The 21,872-nt window shown below is 54.4% G+C and overlaps 1 protein-coding gene across 2 annotated transcripts in view; it reads right to left on the bottom strand.

Moving 5' to 3' along the window:
* Nucleotides 1-506: 506 nt before the first annotated feature.
* Nucleotides 507-21,872, bottom strand: part of WSCD2 (WSC domain containing 2) — a 92,734-nt gene continuing 71,368 nt past the window's right edge. For both annotated transcript variants that reach the window (XM_054593966.1, XM_054593968.1), the window contains exons 6-9: nt 19,946-20,120; nt 14,903-15,067; nt 9,456-9,656; nt 507-2,464 (exon numbers count right to left, since the gene is read on the bottom strand). In XM_054593966.1, coding sequence (XP_054449941.1) covers nt 2,112-2,464; nt 9,456-9,656; nt 14,903-15,067; nt 19,946-20,120 — 894 coding nt within the window. In that variant the 3' untranslated portion in view covers nt 507-2,111. The remainder of the gene's footprint in view (nt 2,465-9,455; nt 9,657-14,902; nt 15,068-19,945; nt 20,121-21,872) is intronic.

The raw sequence follows: 21,872 nt of genomic DNA on the forward strand, positions 1-21,872 counted from the left end.
ACCAGAGGGGCCTTCTCTGTCCCTTTGTACTCTCTGTGGCTTCCAAGCAGGGACACTGATACCCCACTCTAGTAATCCTTCCCTACCAGTGCCCCTCCCCCCACACATGCACCAAGGACAAAAGGCGCGTGCAGAAGCCCTCCCTCCACAACACACAGGCACCGTCTCACGCACGGGGCTCATACGCACCAGCCTTTTCCCCCTCTGCACGTGCATGATGCCACACACAGGGACCTACACGGACTCATCAGAACCGGGATGGTGCCATACCAGCGTGGGGGACACGGGAGGGCAGTTGAACTCCGAGGCCATTTTACACACAGAGGCACGCAGTCCTTCATGGGCAGCCACAGAGTCACACAGGCGCAAAAGCAATTACGCACCCCAGAGCATTCTGTCTCTCACATACACAGACACACCCAGAAAACATCCCGCTTGTGAACGCGCCTATACAACACTCCGCCATGGGATAGAATTACCAACAAAACTCACTTTTAATGGTGGTGTTGACCTGAGGAATCTTCAGACAGGGGCTTGGGGCCTGAGTTGGCCACCAACAAAGAACTGGCCCTGGGTCTCGGGACAAGAGGCTCCCAGAGAGAGCTGGCCTCTGAGGGGGCGGGGGGCCAGGCCCTCTCCCGCTTTGAAAGGACTAGAAATTAGCTTGGGGGAAAGAAACACGGTACAAAATACATTCAGAGCCCCCTGGCTGGGCCCTGGGGGAGCCCACACCCTACAGATGAGGGGGTCAGGGAGACAACTGCAGGTCCCCTTCCTCTTTCACGGCTGGGCTCCAAGGGGCGGAATGTATGAGTCATATTCCTCTTAAAAAAATAGATCTCTTCACACTCGCCTTCTCCATAGTCTCTTGGCTATTTGGGAATGAGCCTTGTCCTACAAGCCAAGGCTTCAGAGGGGCTGTTTTGGGGGGAGGGGGTTGCTCCGGGCAGAAGAGTAAAGAGCTGTGGCCTATGGCTTTTGCATCTACATGGTGAGATGGAGCAGGTGCACAGGGGGGCCGGGGGTGCAGCCACTGGTCTCCGAGGTGGGGGGAGCGGAGGGATCCTGGACCCGCGCTTTCTAAGATGGAGGGTCGGGGACCCAGGTCCTCAGGGATCCTTTGGTTTGCTGTCTCAGCTTCAGGAGAGTGGCATTTGTGTGGGAATGGAGGGCCACCCCATCGGTTTCACTGTTCCTTAAAGGGCTCCCAGGAGAAGCTGCCACTTTCTGAGCCATGATCGCGGGGAGGCAGATGGCCTGAGAAGGCAGCGGGGGTCCCTTTTGGGTTTGGATCCACCTGTTTTGGAGCTCCCTGGCTCTGCGCTCCCACCTGGCTAGCGAAGGACCCATCGGCAGGGGTCGGAAGGCAGTGTCAGATCAATGTGTCGGCGCCACAATGGAGCGATGCGTTACCCGGATCCCGGGGGCGGGGGAAGGAAAAGGGCAGAATCCTGACCTTGGAGGTGAACAGGCGCCTGATCGTTTCTTAGGAGCAGTGTGACCTGGGGGTGGGCTCCTTGTGAGTGACCGCCCCGCCCCCCGCCACAGTGGTGACACTTAACCTGCTGGGAGCACCAGGGCCTCCCCGCCCCACCCGAACGTCAGAAACCTAAGGCTACAGAGAAACCTCCCAGCAATCTTTGACCTTTGGGCACGAGGGCCGGATGGACCTGGGCGTCCTTGGGTGGAGAGAAGGGGAGGGTCTGGAGGCTCAGCCCGGGAGGGCAGAGTGACGGGGGCCACTTTCCTCCCCCTGCCCCTTCGGCTCTTGCGTCAAGGGCCTCCGCACCTGGGTGAGGCACCCATGTCTCCGGGACCCCCATGAGAGGAGCCCAGAGTGGTGGGGGCAGGGATGTGGGAGACAGAAGGGGGTCTGCGTGGCTGGAACACCCCCGATCAGTGGCTTCTGGCGTCTGTAAAGGGGACTGTGAGCAGGTGGGCTGTGCCCGGACAGCCTCTTCCCCAGAGGCTCCTTGGTCATGCAGGAAACTCATGGAAGGCCGACAGCAGCCAAGGGGAGGTCCCCATACCAAAGAGAGGCCCGAGGGGCAGGGGTCCCCAGGGGCCTCAAGTCCCCAGCTTGGCCAGGCCTCCCCTCCCCAGGCGACCCATCATCTGGGGTAGTAGTCGTCAGGAACGCCCGTGAGGTTCCTCCCTTTCAGGGCCGCATCTACCATCTTGATGTAGGCGGAGATGGCCTTCTGCATGTCCGCCGTGTAGGGGTCGTACTCCAGCTTCCGGAGCCCCGAGCGCTTGAAGTTGCCGTCCTTCTGGCTCTCCACGCAGAGCAGCCGGTCCTCCCTGACGGCCACGCCCAGCAGGCCCACCATCCGGCCCAGCTGGACGAACAGGTCCTGCTTTAGGTCCTCGAAGTGCACTACCAGCACCTTCTTGCCGAACTTGAGCCAGTCCAGCGTGTGAGTGGCCCACCACGGGGCGTAGTTCCTCACGAACTCTGGCCACTCTGCGGAGAGAGGAGGGCGGGCTGAGGCCGGGGGCGGGGGAGGGGAGGCGGCATGCAGGACGCAGGCCAGATGGCGCTGGCCATTGTGCTATTATTCACGGCAGTAATCATGCCATTGACTCCTTTTATCTGCACGCTCCCCCCTACGGCTCCCCCTCGGTGCTGCTGCTTCTGCCTGGAGCTGTCTCAGCCCTTCCTTCCCTTTGGGGGCAGCAACATATGTTTGGCGCTTATTATGTGCCAGGCATAGATTCCTATATAAATGTTGGTTACTGTGTCTTTATATTTTAGCATCTATTTATGTTAATATATAACAAATGTATTATTATAGCTATTAATTCATTTATTCCTCACAACTCTAGGAGGCAGTTTTTTCCCCCCCATTGAACAGGAGAGGGAACTGAGGCCCAGAGAGGGTACATAACTTGCTCAAGGTCACACAGCTAATAACTGGTAGAGCCAGGACTTGAACCCAAGCATTCTGGTCTCAAAGTCTGGGCTTTTCACTACCAAATTATCCTGTGTAGTGACAGTTGTTGGGTGTCGTAAGAGTTACCCTGTGTGGGAAGAGTATCAGCTCACAAGCTAACAGGGATGTTGTCCAAAGCAAGTGGAAAAAGCATGTAAAGTTTTCAGCATGGTTCCCTGGACCCAGTAAACTATTACTGTGGTCATTCTGGTCTCAGGTAGGATGTCTTTTCTGACTCCCCAGGCTCAGGGAGGTGCCTCCTCTGGGCTACGCAGCCCCTTCCGTGCCCTACACGTACCATGTATCATTTGCCTCCTCGACACCCTGTGTCCTGCCAGCTTATTATATTATCTCTACGCCTGCCTGCTCTACCTTCCCTTCTCTATTTTTATTAAAGAATCATGTGCTGGTATTTTTTTCTTTTTTTGCTATTTGTCTATTACCTTGCTATGGTGAAATGACAGGAGGATTGTCACCAACGTTGGGAGGGTATGTTTGGCACTGGCTGACTTGAAAGTCAGGCTCCAACAGCATGCGGGCAATTCCTTGGGAAGCCCTGGAGAGGACCTCTGAGAGACAGCCAGCTAGCCCCCGGGGCTACCAAGGGGAGCCAGGGAGGGTGCCGGGGACAGGGGGAGGGATTCCAGCTGCAGTTCTAAGCCCAGCCGCATGGTTCTCTGAAATCCTGAGGCCAGACTTGCTGTTCTTCCTGGGGGCAACGCCATGGGCACCCCCAGAAGGATGTGTTTACTGAACGAGTGTTAGTGATTCTCCCAAGGCCGTCTGGAGGGTCCAGATGGTCCTTAATAACTAAATCCTCCTCCCTTGCTGGGTGATGGATACCCATGATCTCATTTAACCCTAATGTCTACCCTGAAAGGAAAGGACTATATCATTCACCTATCACCACTGAGGAAACCGAGGCTCAGGGAAGTGACTGGCCCAAAGTCTCACAGCCGGGGAGCTCCAAGCAGACCAGGCCTGCCCGATTCCAGGTTCCGGTCTTTCCCCGGCACCAGCGGCCTCACCAGCACTGCCTCCCACTGCTTCCCACCCAGCAGGGGCTCAATAAATAGTTGTTGAGCAAAACTGAAACCCCCAATCACCACGTTGTGATAAAGGACTCCTGGTTCTGTGCAGAAGACATCGGAATCAGCGGTGGGGCTCCTGCTTCCCCAGAGCCCCCCGCTGGGACACTGCGACTGCTTGGGAAATATTTATGCTGGTGATAAGGATATTTTTGATCCTTAAAATGGATTCTTTACAATGTATCTGGCTAATTGGGCCCATACTGTTATAATGGGTTAAGACCAGATGTATCTGGGTGATTAGAAAAAATACAGCCTAAGTATAGTCTGTTTCACTTTTTTTTTTTTTTTTTTAAGAATTTACCCACTCCTAAGTCACCTCCCAGCATTCCTGGTAATTCAGGACAATGCCTGCTTCAGTGGCAGAAGCCCCAATGGGCGGAGGTGGCGCTCGGTCACCCGGAGACACAGATCTGGACTTCTCAGCTTGGCCACTTCTGACTATCTCACGCAGTTGCTGGAAGAAGGTGGCAGAGTGGTCCTCGAAGAACAGGAAGGGGCCATCCTGCAGGCTGGGCGGGGTGGGACAGCAGGTGGGACAGAGATGGCCCAGCGTCCTTGTTGATTGCAAACCTCACCAGGATGGGGGCGTATGTTGCCTAAGCACCTACTGCATGTCAAGGCTTGTTGGGCGACTCACACGCCTGATCTCACACAGCACCCACAAGAGGCCTGAGGAGTAGGAATGACGAGCCCTGTGTCACACATCACACTCGGGGGGGAAAGCAGGCTGTGGGGCAGGAAGCCACCTGCCCGAGGCCCAAGGCCTCTGATGGGATCCAGGCCCAGACACTCCTTTCAGAACAGAAACAAAAACAAAATCCAGAGCAAAGACAAAGCTCAAACAAATGAGCGATCTCAAATGGAATCCTCCAAAAGGAGGGGCAGGGACGCCAGCCTGAGATTTTATCTCTCACCAGCTGGTGCCACAAACAACGCTGTGGAGGTCCAAATGGCGGAGACAGAAGATTCCGAGTGTGCACAAAACAGCCACGATCACACCGAGTCCCCAGAAGATAAGAAAACAAGCAAAGAACAGATGTAACCGAAGTTTCATTTCAGACAGGCGAAAGAACCCTGCTTGATCCCTCTGGAGTGTAAAAACTCTTAGTGAGTGAGTATTATACTCACGGCACTATATTCGTTTGCATGGACCTAATAGGAATCTGGTTTTTTTCATAACAGGACACAAAAAGCCAGTTTGCAGTTATGGAAAACACAACAAAGAGATCAAGGGGAGAGGGCTGAGACGTTCTCTCTGTGCAGACCAGCCCAGTCCATTCCACTAAGGACCTTGAAACTGGTCAAGTGATGGTCTGGTGTGCGTCATCCTGGTTTTACAGCTGAAAGTTAGCAAATCTCCCAGAGCTGGGATGGTGGAAGGTCAGGGTCTGTATCCTTTGAAGCTAGTTCCTAGGATTCTTATATAAACATGCTGCTATCTACAAGCTACATACTAGTCAGAGCCAGCATTTACAGAAACAACGTCAAAAGAATAGTAGAGTGGGTTACAATTCCCCACTGTTACATACCCCAGGCAGGATTCAAACCCATGTCTATGCTAAACTGAGCCTGGCTCCTGTCCTCCTCGCAAACCCTTTGAGAGCTCCTGACCCGATCAGCTCAGGGACTCGGCTCTTCAGACACCGTCTAAGACACGTGATCCGTTCACAGGTGACTGGGGAGTCAACCGCCTGCGTTCAAAACCCAGCTCTTCTCCACATTAGTTGTGTGACCTTAGGGACATCAGCCGATCTCCTTGAGCCTCCATTTACCCATCTCCCCAGTGGTGACAGCGCTAGACCTGCATCCTAGATGCTGTGCAGATGAAATGAAATAAGTACCCCATGGGGCCTGGGATACAGGAGATGCTGGAGAAAGGTTGGTTCCTGTTACAATGCTCCTTATGCTGGCCCTGCCCCCAGCACCTCCGAGGTGCCGCACTTTCGTCAGAGCATCCCTGGCTACCCGGACTGTTGTGGCAGCAGACGTCTCCCACCCCCGCCCCACGGCCCAGATCCCTCACTTGAAGCTCCTCAATCACTTCATTGGAAAGGAGAATAAAACTTAGAAACAAAAGCCCTTGATTAGCTCAAGATTTCCGGTAAGTGGCTGCTGCCTTCAGATTGAAATAATAAAGGCACACCGAGCCACGGAACCCTGGTAGCGGGGACTGGTTCCACTGGAGCTGGTGCGCACGTGGGCCTGGCAGGGCCTGGGCTGGCCACCTTGCTCGTCTTCTTGCCAACGGGAGGAACTGGGGCTTGATTAATAGCTTAACTGGGCTTAATTCCCCACGGAATCATTAAACACAGTCTCTGTTTCATTAAACAGATCCAGGACAATTCACCTTGTGTAATCATATCACATAAAACTTTGCTTTGGACCCACTCCAGGGACATTGTAAAATCAACGTTATGGAACAAATGGCGCGGGGTGGGGGTTGGGGGGGGCGCATCACAGGAGCCTCAACCGAGCTCTCGCTGAGGGGGGCACAGGCAGGGTGGCGTGGACATGCTCAACAGCTGGGTGACCTCTGCTCGGAGGGAGGCGACCTTCACGGTCTAGGCTGAGGGTGTCCGAAAGCAGAGATTCTCGAATTTCCAAGTGCACACTGAAGCTTCCTGTTAAAACGCAGACTCTGATCCAGTAAGCCCGGGTAGGGTTGGGGGAACACTGCTTTTCTGAAAAGCTCCCAGGTGAAGTCGATGCCATGGGTCCACTGGCCACCCCTGGAGCGGCAAGGATTTGAAGCAGTGTCCCCACAACTGGAGGGCGTGTCGGGAACAGCTGAGCGACTGCTGGGGCACAGACGCTGGGCCCTTCCCAGGGTTTCCGATCATTCAGCAGGTCTGGGGCAGGGCCTGAGAGTCTGCGCTTCCGGACGCGGCTGGTGCCCAGGCCCAAAAGCAAGGGTCTCGGCCTCAGGTGCCAGAGGTTGACGCAGATGAGCGGGGAGGGATGGGTGGGGACGGCGGGGCTTGCGCTCTTTGGCGAGGGCTCTCAGCCAGAGCTCTTGGACACCTGGCTCAGGCTGGGGAGGGGGCACTGGGAGATAGTCCCCTACCCAATACCTGACTAAGGTGAGGACCCCAGGCCCTCAACGTGAGATGGATGCGCGGCACCCCCACTCTCCCAACCCCTGAAGCCTCCTGGCTCGGCCGGTCCTGACCGTCCCTTCCCTTTGTCTTTAAGGCTCCCAGCGGCCTTGAAAACGGGAAAAGATGCTCCCGAGAATTAAAATGGTCAGAGCCTGAGACCAGGGGCTGTGCCGGAGAGGAGAACCTCTGAACACACCAGTAGGCCAGCGACACTGCCGGGTAAGAAACAGCCTGGTGGCTAATGCCTGGGTTAGAGCCCAGCTCAGTCCACACCTGCGGCCTCAGCTACGTGACTTACTCCTTTCCGTGGCTGGAGTGCTCACCCGTGAATAGGATCTTACAATGTTTATGGCCTCTTTCTTACTTCCCGGGTAACCAGAAGGTTTCAGTGAGGTGAGGAAGGCTAAGTGTCTGCCCGCCCGAGCTTCCCAAGCGAGTCCCTCCATTGTCACTTGGGGCACCAGATGCCTGGGGGTGAGAGTTGGGTTCCAGACCGGCCACTATGTGCCCGAGTGACCGTGGCAGGTCCCTGCCTCTTTCTGGGCCTCGGGTTCCCCATTAACAAAGAGAGGATGAATCAGCGGTTCTCAGTCCCGCCCGTACACTGGAAGCAGCGGGGAGCTTTAAAAGGGCTGATGCCCAGGCTCCACTCCAGTAATGGTCCAGGGCGTGGCCTAAGCACTGGGATTTTCCCACAGTCCCCTGGGGATTCTGATGCGCAGCTGGGGCCAGTGATCTCTCGGGCCCTATCCAGCTCGGCAAGCGGACAGCCTGTTCCCAGGACAGGTCCCTGCCATTTGCACCTGCAGACTCCTCGGCCTGGCCCTGACCAGTGTTGACGTTCAACGGTTCTACAGATAAATAATTCAGAGGCCTCATTCCTCCTGGGACAAGAGAACAAATGTCACCACCTGTCCAAGTCCTCACCCCTCCCTCCCTGACCCCCCCCAAGAGGGGAAGCAAGGCAGAGGGAGGGACAGATGGGTGAACAGGAGCCCAGGGCACAGTTGGTCGGGCAGGCCCAAGGGTTTTTAATCAAGGACATCTGTGACTGGTGGGCTGCAGAGCTAACACCGTCTCACCCTGCTCCAGGCCTCTGCAGGCAGGGACCAGAGCTTTGGAGCAGCTGGGAGCCAGGGAGGGTTGGGAGGAGCAGGAAGTACTCCCCTTCCCGCCCCGGCTATAGGCTGGAGCAGCCTGGTGCCTAGATGAAGTGGGGAGGAGCTCACATTAACAGGGGTTCTAAACTGGGCGATTCTTATTCACAGACATTCCACCTTGCCTGTAACCATGGATTAGTACAGTGGTTAAGAGTGTGGGCTCTGGAGGAAGACTCCCTGGGATCAAACCCCAGCTCCCCCCCCCCCCGCCCCCGACTTCCTGGAAAAAGCTGCCTCACCTCCTGAACTGAGTTCCTTCACCTCCCTGATCTTCGTTTGTCCCATTTATAAAATGGGCTAATTGTGGGGGTTTAAAATGTTCATCGCTGTGATTCTCTTTACCGCGGTGGAGCTATGGGTGACAGTTGATATGGACTTTCGGGACCCAGTAGGGTTAAAGGTACTCAGGATGCCAGAACTTGGGTCAGACTTTCAAGTTCTCACTGCTACCCTGAGCCACCGCCCACCCTGCATTGGGACATTCATCCACACAGTGCCACCTACTAATAAATCACAGCATTGAGTCCCAAACCCAGATCATCCTAATGAAGTTCATTGGTTAGGGGCCAATGCTGTCACCTTCCAGCTGTGACCTGGGGGCCTGTCACGTAACCTCTCTGAGCCTCCCCGCCCAGAGTTGTTGGGATTGCTCATTAAAAGGATCGCTTGGGACCTCATCGGTAACCTCGGGGCCGCTCGGCTGCGGACCCTGGTCTGGATTCAGGTCTCCTAACTCTCAGGAAAGGGCTCCTGAACCTACTCCAATTGATACATTTTAACTCCAGGACCGCCATTTGCATAATGCCTCATGGCTCATATCTAAGGAGTGGCTTAAAAGGTTAAACTTCTAGAGCTGCAGTTTACAGGCAGGATGATCTAAATTCAGGGAGGTTAAGAAGCTTTATCCAGGGAGTGATGGAGCTGGGACTTGAACCCACGTAGGTTTCGCTCCACAACCCAGATCCTTAACCACTGTGCTATCAGCCTCACTCACGGAGAATCACGTGACGCTAGTGGGCGAGGTGGGATGTAGGAAGCGCAGGTGCCATCAGTGACGCGCTCCTGGATTCCTTGCAGGCGAGAGCACGGGCCGGTGTACTGTCCCCTGCGCCTGAGGATCACTCCGTTCCCCTCCCCTCCCCCTCGCCGCCTTCACCCCCTCCCCAGCATTACCTTTGCCCTTCCAGTGGGCATGCGCAGCAAAGCCGATGTGGCCACCGTACTTGCGGTTGAACTCCGCCATGAGGGCCTTGTAGGGGTTACGGATGAGCAGGATGGCGGCATCGAAGGCCTCGATCTCCTTCTGGCCGCTCTCGTGGGTCTTGATGCAGATGGTCCTCCCGCTGCGCCAATGGTCCCGCTCACCTTTAAACCCTTCCCGCAGCAGGGGTGGGGAACAGGGCAGGTGAGCGCTGGTGGCAAGAAGTCCACCCTGCCCCCTGCTGGGTCTCCTCAGGAGTCCCCACGTATTCACTTAACTCCTTCATTTGCTCATGTATTTATTGAGCACCTACTATGTGCAAGACACTGTGATGAGAACTAGGGATAAGATGATTTGCAAAATGATCCATGCATCTGTTATTTTTTTTCTTTAAATAGTATTTATTTCTCCCACACCGCCTGTCCAATTCTTAACCTGGGCCACACAAACCTGACCTGTGGGCCCCCAGAGGCTGAGAAGGGCCCTGCCCAGCTCTGGGCTGTTGTCTCAGCCCCTCCTTCCTGTCTCCCCTGCGTGGGAGGCCTGGGCTCTGGGTCCGGAGAGCCCACAGAGCTTGAGCCTGCACTTGGGGCTGTGGAGTCCTGATAGGGGCAGGGGACGGACAGGGAAGAGAAGGCCCAGGGAGCGGGGGAGGGAGGAGGGCAGGGCAGAAACAGACAGGTGTCTGGAGAGTAAGAGGAGTGAGACGGGGAGAAAAAGAGACCTAGACACAACATAAGGAGACAAAGAGAACAGACAAAGACACAAAGAGGGAAATAGAGATGCAACGAGGCAGAGAGACCCAGAGGAAGACAGAAGCAGAGAGAAAAAAATCAACAAAAAGAGAGAGACAGGCAGGGACAGAATCTCAGAGAAAACCCTGCTCAGGTGGGACAGATCTCGGATTCTGGGAGGGAGGGGTTCGTTCCTTGGCTGGGTCATTCACTGCTTCCCTCTGTCCTTGACTCAACGGCCCAGTGGTGGGTGCGTCTGTTGCCAAGGTGAGGGACGAAGGACAAAAAGGTTGCAGAGAAAGTGGAGGCAGGGGAGAGAATGTCAGGCAGCCCCGTAGACGTAGGGGGGCGCTGGGGGATCACCCACACGACCCGTGCTTGTTACAGGGGAGGAAATCAGGTCCCCGGTGGGGGTGGGGATGTGCCCCCAGTTAGTCGAAGGGATGAGGGAGGAAACTCTAAAGGGCTTAAACAAATCACCAAGAGTCCCGGCGAGATGAACTCATACAGAAACCAGCCTCCTCCTGGCCCGTCACTGAGGCTGCCTTCTACTCAATGACCCCGAAATGTCCTTCTCCCCACTATTGTTGCTCCTCGGGTGATCCTGCAGGCTCAATGGCCCCCTTCCAACCGCTGTGGCCAGGGGGCGTATTTCACACGTTTGCACACCACTTCTTGGCCCCAAACCCTCTATACCCCACTCCCCACTTCCTGCCTGCACAGTGCCCCCCCGATACTGTGCACAGCTCTCAGAAGGACAGTCCAGGCGCTTTGCAGTATCCGGTCCTTGCTGCCCCTCCTACTTCATGCCCCCCAGTCCCCACCCCCTTCACGGTCCAATGCCATCCAACTAGTTCCATTGGCCATGGCGCTCTCCTTCGTGTCTAGGCCCTGGCCGCACCGTCGCTTCTGCCTGGAATTCCCTCCCCTCTTTTTGGGTAAGTCCTCCCCACGTTCTGCACACACCCCCCAAAATATATAAATCACCCATCATAGCACTGGGTCCATGGAAGACATTCAATAAATGCCCACAATTATTAGTATTATTAACAGTGACATGAATACATGAATAATAATAAGGGCTGTGATTAAGGAATGCCCTGGGTACAAGGAAGATAAAGGAGAAGGACACTTAAGTCTGCCAGGGACCTTGCAGGGGGCTGTGCCCTGCGGCTGGGGGGGGCAGGTTTCCAGGCAGAGGAGAGAGGATAAGGGTGGGGGTGGGATTGATGTCCCAGGGACAGTAGACAGCACATGCCGTGCCTGGTGTGTTTTCAAACTACAAATTGCTCATCTCATTCTGCCTGGAGCCTGATACATGAAAGGGGCAGCTGAACTGCCACCCAGTGGGAGCAAACCCAGGCATGGCCGTTACCCCCTCCTTTGGTGCCGCAGCCCTTCCCCTCCACCCATGCCCCAGGGCCCCCCCGACCCAGTGCGCCGGCGCTGTGAGGATTTCATGAAGCTGGGCATCTGTCAACTGCAGAGGTGATGGGGGAGGGGCTTGGGGGTTAGGCAGACTGACTGAGGCTACTTGGGGGCAGGGGTCCTTTCTGCTTGAACGTCCCTGCCAGCCCTGAACTACCAGGGAGAGAGCTCATTGCCACCTGCAAGGGCTGGGCCACAGGAGGTATTTTTAAGCCTCTGGTTAAAAGACAGCTGCGCTCAAAGCGCCAGGCGCCGGTGACCAGCCCACAAACCTGCCTTTCTCGGGGGGACTGACGTTCCCAGCGTGGGCCCAGGGATCTGCCAGCGAGGGCTGATGCCTGCTTGCCTTCTGCCTCTCTTGTTTTCTGTTTCTTCCTCTAGCCTTCCCTCCCTCCCTCGCTTTCTCCATCCCTTCCTGTCTCTCTTTTTCCCCCCTCTCTAGCTATTATATTAGAGGCACCTACTCCATTAATTATCAACTCTTGATATTCCCCAAGACTTGAGGATAAAAACTGTGGAACAAAAACCAATTTTGGGAACATTGCGGGTTTGGGAGTGAGAACTCTGGGTTCCCCCTACTCTCGGGCCAGGGATCTCACTCTGACTTCGCTCGGAAATCATTTGGGAGCTTTTTTTTTTTTTTTTTTTTTTTAAATTCTCACCCAAGGACAAGTTTATTGATTTTCTTGAGATTTTAGAGACAGTAAGGGAGAGAGAGACAGAGACACAGGAGACACACAGAGAGAAATATCGATCGGCTGCCTCCTGTACACACTCCGACCAGGGTCGAACCTACAACCTCGGTATGTGCCCTGACTGGGGATCCAACCCACAATTTTTTGGTGTGTGAGGGGCAGCGGGGAGGGCGATGCTCCAACCAACTGAGCCACCCAGCCAGGGCTCACTTCAGAGTTTTTAAAAATTACCAAAGCCCTGGCCACTCCCAAGAGCTTGATGGAAATGGCCTTGGGGCAGCTTGGGCATTAGGACTTTAAAAGCACCCTGGTGATTCTAATGTGTAGTTAGAAAGCAACCCCCTTTGACTTTGACTAAATAGTTGACTGTAACGGTTACTTGTCACTTAAAAAATAATGTGCATATTATACCACAACCTCACCCACACTATCTCACACACATTATCTTCTATTTTTTCAAAATCTCTGTGGGTTCATTATCAACATCCCCAGATTACAGAGGAGGAAACGGAAGTGCAGAAAGGAGAGCGTTGCCCAAGTTCTCACAGCTGATCCGCAACAGGGTTCAGACCGACAATTCAATCTCCAGATTCCTTCTTGAGATTCAGTTTCCGTCTCTCTAAAGTTAGGAGGCTGACGTAGAGGGAGCTGGTAGATACGTGGCATGTAGACCATTCCCCCTCTACGCCCTTGACTGGCATCACTACTAGATTAAGTCACTTTGTTTCTGAGGGAGAACAGAACCTCAGAGTCCTTCTTAACACATCATCCTAAAGCAGGGGTTCACTGGAACTGACACATGAGGTGAAGCTACATTGGATCCCTGAACTAAATGATCCTCAGGGACCCTTCCGTCTGTGACATTCTAGGGTTCCCCGAGCAGGGTCGCTGCTACAGCCAGGAAGGTGAGAACGTGGGCCAGCCACAGGATGCTTTCTATGCCCGCTTCCTCCAGCCACCGCCCCAGAGGTTCCAGAATGTGCTTGGGCTCCTCCCAGCAGCTCCCATAAAGGCAGTGCAGCTTAGTGGTTTAAAGCAGACGTACTGTTGACAGCCAAGTGTGGGTTCAAATTCTGGTACAAGTGTGCAAAACACAGCTTGGGGCCTTGTACATAATAGACGCCCAACAAACGATTGTGTCAAACAAATACACAGAAAGTCAGGGCTCTAAGGCAGGCCCCCTTACCAGGCCCTTGCCAGCTCCATCCTTTGACCTATCCCTTTTTACCCTTCTTGCCTTTTCTCTCCCACTCTCTACCTCCCTCTTGCCTCTCACCCTTGGACAGACCTGCCCCTGGCTCTCCCTGAGCTGGGGTTCAGGGACAGCTCTCTGTCAACACCGAGCTGCACTTGGTCAGGGCCTGGGACCCAGACCGAAGTATTCACAGCCTGCCTTTATTAGACACGTATTATGTGCTGAGCATGTTGCAGATATCAACTGATTAACCTTCACAACAACCTTACCAGGTACGTTTTGTTATCTCTAATTTGTGCAGGATGACACAGGATCAGAGAGGTATAGGAACTTGCTCAAAGTCACACAGCCAGGTAGTGGCCATCATCTGGTTGGCAGATAAAGACCCATGGCCAAGGGCTGCTCCACGCGGAGGCTCAAACCACCTCCCAGGCCGAGCTCCGGCTTCCCTGATACCCTCGCTGTGCCCGGAAGGGGCTTCACAGCCCTGGGCACTTCATCCAAGACTTGCAGTTCTGCAGGAAGAAACTGCAGGAATTTCTTGCCGGTGCAGTGAGGTAATGCGTATGGGCTTTGAAACCAGGAAATGCTGGGCTGCGATCCCTCATCAGCCCATTGAAAAAGATCTGTGTGACCTTGGGCAAATGACTTCTCCGCTCCGAGCCCCCGTTTTCATATCTGGAAATGGTATCAACATCCTCCCTCCCAGGGTTACGGTGCAGGGTTAAACAGAAGTGGAGTGCCTGGCACAGCTCCTGGCACCTAGTGGGTGGCCAGGAGAAAGTCCGTGGCCATCTGAACCTCCCCGAAATGTCTGGCACGCAGTCGGTGCTCCATACATGCCTGTTGGGAAACTAAGCTTGGGAAGCGCATTAGAACCTAGCACTACTCAGTCAATGTCTGTGGACGGAGTGAAAACAAAGCAGCCACACAACAAATGTCATTGACGTAAGTGTAGGTAAGACACTGACAAATAGCGGCGGGTGCTCAAGAAATGTCTCCAAAGTGAACATAGTTATTGGACCTCAGTGTACAGCACGGAGTTGCTGGACGATAAAGGTCAGTGGCGAGGGACCTGCACACAGTTAGTGTTCACAGAAGGCTTGTTGTGATCTAAGTGGAGGGGAGGTACCAGGCACATAGTAGGTACTTGATAAATGTCCATTATTGTCAACAGATGCAGGTGCAATACCCAGGACATGATGCTCTGGAAATGTTTCTGGGATTTAAGCGATGGGAAGGTACCAAGCACATGGTAGGTCTCAACAAACACGCTTGGGTCAGCTGAGCAGCACATAGTCGGTGCCCAGGCAGGGCACTCCCATGCCCTCCCCGTGCGTCCTTTTGAGCCAAGGCAGCCTCCTCACCTTTGTTGTAGAGGGAGCCGTCGAAGTAGTAGCTGCCGGTGTAGAAGCCGGTGGCCAGCTCGATGAGGTGGCGAGCCCACGTGTTGCCGGCCCCCGGGAAGCTGGCCAGAGCGATGAGCTGCTTGGACTTGGCTGGGAGGAACCTTCTGTCCATGCAGCGGTTGTCTGCAGGGGGCGGGGCAGGGGCAGGGGGCGGGGCAGGGGCGGGGCAGACAAAGCCTGCGAGTGAGCCCCAGCCCTGCTGCTTTCCAGACAATCGACCCAGTGCACATGATGGAACCTCTTATGGGCCCTGGCCTCCCCATCTGTGAAACGGGGGATATGGCTCCTCCTTCATGGGGTTGATGTGGGGGCTGAATGAGACACCGTATGAAAAGGGATTAGCACATAGTGGGGATTCAATAAAAGTCAGCTCGGAGAATGAGTCTTCTCTACTGCCTCAGTTCTCCTATCCCCCCACCCTTTCTTCCAGATTAAACCCCTCAAATGGCGTCCATCTACAAGGAGACCCAGTCCCAGGCTCCCCTCTTGGCCTCCGAGCCCCTGTGGTCTGGCCCTGGCACCCTCCCAGGCTCATCCCATTCACCGGCTTCCGCTCCCGCCCCCACCCACCAGCCACCCGCTGTGCCCTCACTCCCTCACGGGTGCCCTGCTCCTTCCTGACCCAGCACCTGCAGGCATGCTCTTCCCTCCGCCCGCGCCCGCGCTGCCTCCCGCCTGCCTTTGCCAGGGAGGCTGCTGCTTACCCTCCTGCCCCCCGCTGGGTCGGCACCCCCTTCCTTCCCTGCCCCCCAGCCTATCACTGAAGTGCTATGTCCACCTCCCTCAGGTCGCTTATCACAACTGTAATTCAAAAAATCATTTGTTTAGTCAGAAACCCTGCCCTGTTGTGCTTTGATGATTCCCCAGTGCTTTCCATGGTATCTGGCATATAGTAGAGATAATAAATGATTCTTGGATGGATAGATGGATGGATTGTCAGCGAATGGGTGGTTGGATGGATGGATGGATGGATGGATGGAGAGGTGGGTGGGTAGATGGATAGGCAGATGACAGGTTGGGGGAGAGATGGATGTAGTAGTGATTGGATGGATGGGTGGGTAGCAATATCTACATGGTAGGACTCTTGTAAAGATTAAGTAAAATAATGCATGTAATATATTCATACACTAAAGTGCTCAAAAGGGGGAGTAATTGTTTTTCTCTAGCCCTCAAATTCCACATCTGTGAAACGGGTTGGGACAGGTGAGCCTCTACGGTCAGAGCTCAGGGAAGGTGTGCACCTCGGCAGCTCCCAGGCAACCCCTCCCGGAGCTAGAAGGCACCGTGGTGATTTCCTTCGGTCCCTACAGAGGTCAGGGAAGCCGAGGGGAAGCCCAGCACAGGGGGCTCTGCAGCGGAAAAGGCGCAGGAGAGAATCCTGGATTTTTGCTCTCAGTCTTTTGCTTCTTCCTTCAGCCAGTGACCTCAACCCTTACAGACCATGAGGGGGACTCAGGCAAACCTCTCCCTGCCCCAGCTCCCCCGCCCCTTGAACTCACAGGACTGCCCTTGCGTCCCACCTTCGCCGCCGCCCCGATCTCCTTGCTCCATGGATTCCCCACTATCTCCTCTCTCCCTCTCAGCTGGTCCCATCCCGTGAGCATGCAAACATGAACAAGAGCTCCATCGTTTAAGCCCCCCTGCCCCAGCAACACTCTCTCCCCTCCTCTCATTCCTTGTCACACTGCTGGCAGAGCTGTCCCCACCCCCGCCCCATGTCCTGCCATAGCCACCGGTGGCCACCCAGTGTTCAGTGCAGCACCCCCTCACTGGACCACTCAGCACAGGGACAGCACCCATCCCTCTGCCCTCCTTACAGTCCCTTCCAAGGCTGTACCCCAGTATTTCCTGTTCTGCGTTATCGGTCACTACTGAAATCTTACTTTGATTACGTTGATTTCTTAGGGCAGTCTTTCACGGGATAAGTCAGAGCTCCCAAATTTAAATTCCAATACTGCCACCTACTTGCTGGGTGACCTCGGAAAATCGATGGGCCTGAGCCTCAGTTTTCTCGCCTGTGAAATAGGACTACGGAATGATCAATGTCGTGGGGTTCTTAGGAGGGTTGAATGCGGGAAAGCGTGTTGAGTATTAGCACAGGGCTCGCACGGTGAGTACCAACGGGCTGCGGCTGCCAGCCGGCGCCCTGGTCCCTCCTACCGTGCCATCTGTCTGTTCAGGGCAGGACAGGCTTTGGAAAAAAATAAACCAAGTGTTCTTTGCCTTTGCCGAAGGCAAGTGGGTGTCTGGGAATGGTTTTCATGGGAACGCACTGCACAGAGGAGCCTAGATGTGAAACATTCTGGAATGCGGTTATATTTTATATTTTGATAAGGCTGGGGATTACCCAGATGTCATTGAATAGTACAACTCAAATTTGTGCATTTCACTATGTGTAAATGTTACTTCAAAAAATCATAAACAGTGAATTATAATTAACGATGTACACACTGAAGTGTAATGATGTTTATAACTTACTTAGAAATGCCTTAAAAATAAGGATGGAGAAATAGAGATGTATGAAAAAATGAATATAACAAAACATTGACAAATGTAAAATCTACGGGATAAGTATGAGTGTTCACTGCGTAATTCTTTCTGATTTTTCTGGAGGTTTCATATTTTGTCGTAGTAAAAATGTTGGGAAAGAGAAAGAACCTAGGCCTTCAGTTTCCCTGGAAAACAAGATCCTCCATTCAAATACTGCCTGGGAGGCCAAAGCCTACTCCAGGGTAAAAGCTGTTGTTTTCAGCACTAAAAAAAGGAAGTGTATTTGGCTCGTAAGCTCCACAAATCAAAGCAATGCTGGAGGCAGTATGATGTGTAGTGTAGGAATCAGGCAGACCCAGGCTTCCATCCAGGATTGTCATGGCCTGGCTGTGTGGCGTTGAACAAGGCACTTTACCTCTCTGAGCCTCAGCTTCCTCGTCTGTACAATGGGGCTAGTAAACTTCACAGGGTTCAATGCGCAGTGCCTGTGAGGTATTTGCAGTGTGTGTTGAGACACTGGGGTTACGAGTGAAATCTTGGGGCCAGGATGGCCTGGGTTTGAATCCCAACTCTGCCCTACCTTAGCTGTGGGACGCTGGTTGAACTACTTAGCTTCTCTGCGCCGAGTTGCCTCGTTTGTAACGTGACAATAATAACAGCACCACCTCTGTCATTGGACTGTTGTGAGGATCAGATGAGTTAATTCAGTCTATCGGGGTGTCCAACCTTTTGGCCTCTCTGGGCCACACTGGAAGAAGAATTGGCATCTTGGGCCACACATTAAATACAAAAACACTAACAAAAACTGATGAGCAAAAAAAGTGTTTGAAGGAAATTTACGACTCTGTGTTGGGCCACTTTCATAGCCATCCTGGGCTGCATGTGGCCCAGGGGCCATGGGTTGGACACTCCTGGAGACAGTACCTGGCACACAGTAGGTGCTCAATAATTATTTCGTTCCCTCCAAGAACATCAGGGCTTAGCACATAGGAGGTGCTTGATAAATGGCAGCCACGGTGGACCAGGCTCTTGCAGCCTGAGGAACTCACATGACTCCCAAACCTCCCCAGTGCGAGGCCCTGGCCAGATAGCTCCGGTGGTTAGCGCGCCGTCCTAATACGCCAAGGTTGCGGGTTAGATTCCTGGTCAGGGCACGTACAAGAATCAACCAGGGAGTGCATCGGTAAGTGGAACAACAAATCGAAGCTTTTCTCTTTCTCTCTCCCTTCCTCCTACCTCCCCAGTGTGAAGTGTGACCTGGAAAAACCAAAGGGCAGTAATGACCTGCGGGCAGGGCCCCCGGGAATGAGCAAACCCACCGATTAGAGCCTCTTTCTCAGCTACTGAAAGGGCCCCAGTGTCCTGGGATAATTCAACGGTGCAGGACCCTGCCCCCAGGCCCGGATGACCTGGTTCCGCACAGACTAACCCCCCGCTTCCTGAAATGAACTAACACCTCAGCTTCCTCACTGGAGTGTAAACAAAGGCCAGGGCCCTGCTTGCTAAACAAGGTCCCACTCCCTGGACTCCTGGTGGGATTTTAGCCACCTACGAAGCAGCCACAATGGCCCGTCACTGGGACCCGCCTCAGATACTGGCTCCTTCAGGGTGTCCTTTGGGCTGAGAGCCCCAGCAGGAGCCTCCTCCAGGGCCACCCACTTTTTGTGATGCCTCCATCAGGAGAAAAGGGTTTCATCTGGACATTGTATAAACGACCTGACCTCAGGCAAGTCCCTGAACTGTTCTGGGCCTCAGTTTCCCTCCTTGTAAAGTGGGCACAGTGATTGCTCCCACCCAATAGGGAGGCCGAGGAGACTCGGGGGGAAAATGCAGACGGAGGCCTCCACACTGTGTGTGGCTCAAAGAAAGTCCTTCAGGAACCCTACGTGCCCCCGCCACCGCCGCCAGTGCCAGCACCATCGTGATCGCCGCCTGGTGGCCCCAACAGACGGGAGAGGAGATGAGCGGCCAGCGTGGGCTCCGTTAGCAAAGGAAGGATAGAAGTGGGCAGGGTGACTGAGAGAAAAAAAGAAAAAGAACTGACGCAGAAATTTACAGAATCCTAGAATTGGAAAGGCCCTTGGAGGTCAGTGATTTACAGGTGTAATTTACAGAGGGAGAAACTGAGGCCCAGAGAGGGGAAGTGACTTGCCCAGGATTGTGCGGTGGGTCTGTGTTGGAGACGCAGGTCTCCCCCTCCCTGGTCAGATGTCTTCCCACTCAATGTCACTGCCTCCATTTCAAGAAAAGAGCCACCAAGGGGGTCCTCCGTATGAGGGACAGAGTTGACGGTCCTTAGAACCCACACCCTCTTGCCTGGGGTCCCCACTCTGTCGCCCACCCAGGGTCTCTAAGCCTGGCCAAGTTCAGCAGCTCTGCCCTCTGCCCTCTGCCCTCTGCCCGCGCAGCCTGGGCTGTGGTTGTGAGTGGGAAATGGACTGACCAGGGCCCCTGGGGGAGAGAGGCCTTCGGGAGAACATCCGGGGGTCGGCAGGGGGCAGCCCGGCTCACCTTGGACCTGCGTCTGGTACACGATGAAGTAGCTGGGGGTCCCACAGCTCTCAAACTCCTCCGCGCTGCACTTCTGGGCACAGAGCTGCTCGTCTTCCCTCTCGTGGAGGGGGAACCGCGTGGTGGGGAAGCCACAGTGGCAGGCGGTGCCCGCGAGCGCCGCCAGCGGGTACTCCTGGGGGCGGAGGTGGGGGAGAGGAAGAGGAAGAGCGAGGCTTAATGCCTGGCCGGCCAGACAGTGAATGCAGAGCAGAGCCGTGGGGGGATCCCTTCCCCACCACTCTCCCGAGCCTGACGTCCCCAAACGTCATCAGGGAGCCCAGCTTTTACCATGTGGCCTCGTCTCTGTACCTCCTGCATTACTGTACGCTTCCAGTCATCAAGGTGTAACCGACAAACAAAACTTGTACATATTTAAAGTGTTACCACTTGATGTCTTGATAAGTGTATACCTGGTGAATTAATCACCACAATTAGGCTAATTAACATCCACATCACCTTACATAGGGATCATTTTCTTTTTTGTTTCTCTGTACTGTAAAGGAAACTTGTTTGTTTCCTTTAAGTCAACTCACCTTTTGGGACTTCAGTTTCCAAGGAAACTTTGTATCACTCCCACAAGTAGGACTTGGGGACAAAGTAGCACCTCTGTAGTTTCCATACTATACATGCAAATACTACAGACACAAAACAGTGTAATTACATCCTGAGTGAGGCTCTCTGTCTGCCAAAACTGAGCAGCCCTCACTCCCAACACCTGTCAGCTCCTTTTTTGCTGCAAAAGGGAGATTAGTTGAAGGTAGAGAGGTGTTAAAGACGCTTTGGCACCAAGATGAGCTTTCCGCTGGAGGACTTGAAAGAAACCGAAAAACAAATGCCTTTCTCACCGTGTGCAGCCTCCCACGGTTAATGCCCCTGGCCTGACAGTAAGATAAAACCCACGCCCGGGGGAAGCTCTCTGAAGCCATTCTTTTCAGCTAAAGAGGATGCCGGGACCTTTGTGTACCACAGTCTCTATGGGGAGAGAGGCCCCTGATTGCTCTGTTCGTTCTATGGAGCAGCCAAGGGCCAGTGGGGTGGATCTGCCATCTGGAGGGCAGGGGACTGTTCTTTGTCCAGCCTGCCTCTGGTCAAGGCCCACAGCCCTGAATTCTCCCCCAGAAGCTGGTCTGGGAATAGTCTGGTAACAAGCCAAGGGCATCCCTATATGGCTGGGTCCCCTGGGTTTAGCCAGAGTAGGTTTGGTGTCTTTCTTCAGCAGATATTAAATATGAACTGTGGCCCCTAGCTGGAGAGAGAGAGAAGACGGGGAGAGGAGGGTCAGCTTGGGCCCTGAGGGAGGGTGTTTCCTAACTGCTGCAACGTCCTGAAGCCCCCTGTGACTCTGGAAATCGCAGTCCCTCCCCCACTTGGCACAAGCAGCCCTGTTCCCTGCCCCCTTAATCTGCTCCATTTCTCTCTTTGGCCCCCAAGAAGATGAGAGAAAGCTGGAAGAGGGAGTTTTGCAGAGGGGCCTTCTGTCCTCCCACAGACCCCCCTGAGTACAGCTGGACCTTTTGACCCTCTGTTACGCTGGTTTGCCCTGGGACCTCACTGCTTCACGTGTGTTTGTCCCCCACCTCCAGCTGACCCGTAGGGCCCTCCAGGGCCCTGGGGGAGAGAGGAATGCCCATCTGGAGAGGGTGCCGTGGCGGGTGGTGGAGGAATTCCTGCCCCAGAGAGAGCTGGACCGCATGATGGGTAAATCTTTAATCTCATGCGCTTCAGCCCCACCCCCAGGGCGCCTCTTGGGAGCAGAGCAAGCACCCAGGCAATGCTTGGTGGCTTGGTGTCACTTGGTTGCCCTTGAATGGCTCTTGGAGCCTCTCCGTGGGGTCTGTGGGGTAGCTCAGAAATGAAGAGCCTAGATTCGGAGTCGGTCCCAGGA

Source organism: Pteronotus mesoamericanus, unplaced genomic scaffold (genome assembly GCF_021234165.1).
Source record: "Pteronotus mesoamericanus isolate MK-2021 breed Mesoamerican mustached bat unplaced genomic scaffold, CSHL_Meso_final scaffold_507, whole genome shotgun sequence".
In the NCBI taxonomy this organism is placed as follows: Eukaryota; Metazoa; Chordata; class Mammalia; order Chiroptera; family Mormoopidae; genus Pteronotus; species Pteronotus mesoamericanus.